The 638-nt window shown below is 59.9% G+C and overlaps 1 protein-coding gene across 1 annotated transcript in view; it reads left to right on the top strand.

Moving 5' to 3' along the window:
- Nucleotides 1-22: 22 nt before the first annotated feature.
- ZPBP (zona pellucida binding protein) overlaps nucleotides 23-638 on the top strand; it is a gene marked incomplete at its 3' end in the record, with an annotated part of 19,660 nt that continues 19,044 nt past the window's right edge. The window contains 1 exon segment of the mRNA XM_010134941.1: nucleotides 23-137. Coding sequence (XP_010133243.1) covers nucleotides 23-137 — 115 coding nt within the window.

The raw sequence follows: 638 nt of genomic DNA, 5'->3' as shown, positions 1-638 counted from the left end.
TTCCCGAGCTCACTCCTCGCCCATGCCTCCAGCCTTCCCCTCCTGCCTTTGTTCACATTGCTCCGCAAAAGCAGGTCGGTGCAAAGAGGAGCCCCTTTTTGCGGGCTGGTATCGTTCAGTGCACGTTGCTCTCTCGGGTGAGCTGTTGGCAAGGCAGGAGCTGTGCCCTTAAAACAGCCAGCTCGCTCCTGGGGCGCTGGTTTCACACCTGCCAGCGCTTCTCTCATCTACACCCACCATATCCGCCGGTGGGATTAAACTGCCTTCGCGTGGGGAGATGGATGCAGGAAAGTTAAAGAATTATCTAAGCAAACTTACTCCCCTCCCTCCCTCCCTCCCTCCGCTCAAAATCGAGCAGCGAGTGCTGGGCAGGCGGGTGTTTCTCCTCGCTATGTACCAAAGAAGCTACACGCCTGAGGCGATGGGACACCACGGGAGATTTACATGGGCAGCGAGTAGCTGGGCACTCGGCAAAAAGACTGCATCATCGCTTTGCGGAAGGCTCGGAGGTGCAGAACTAGCGACGCGGTAGCGTACCGAGACGGTATGTTTCTGGCGTGCTAGCGCTGCTCCCGTGTCCGCCGAGTGCAGAACTGCGGCTGCCGCCGGCGGGGGAAGGCCCGGGGGGGCAGGGTCAG

Source organism: Buceros rhinoceros, unplaced genomic scaffold, assembly GCF_000710305.1.
Source record: "Buceros rhinoceros silvestris isolate BGI_N320 unplaced genomic scaffold, ASM71030v1 scaffold6134, whole genome shotgun sequence".
Lineage (NCBI taxonomy): Eukaryota > Metazoa > Chordata > Aves > Bucerotiformes > Bucerotidae > Buceros > Buceros rhinoceros.
The sequence above is the reverse complement of the archived record's forward strand: the minus strand, read 5'-3'. Positions and strand labels throughout refer to the sequence as shown.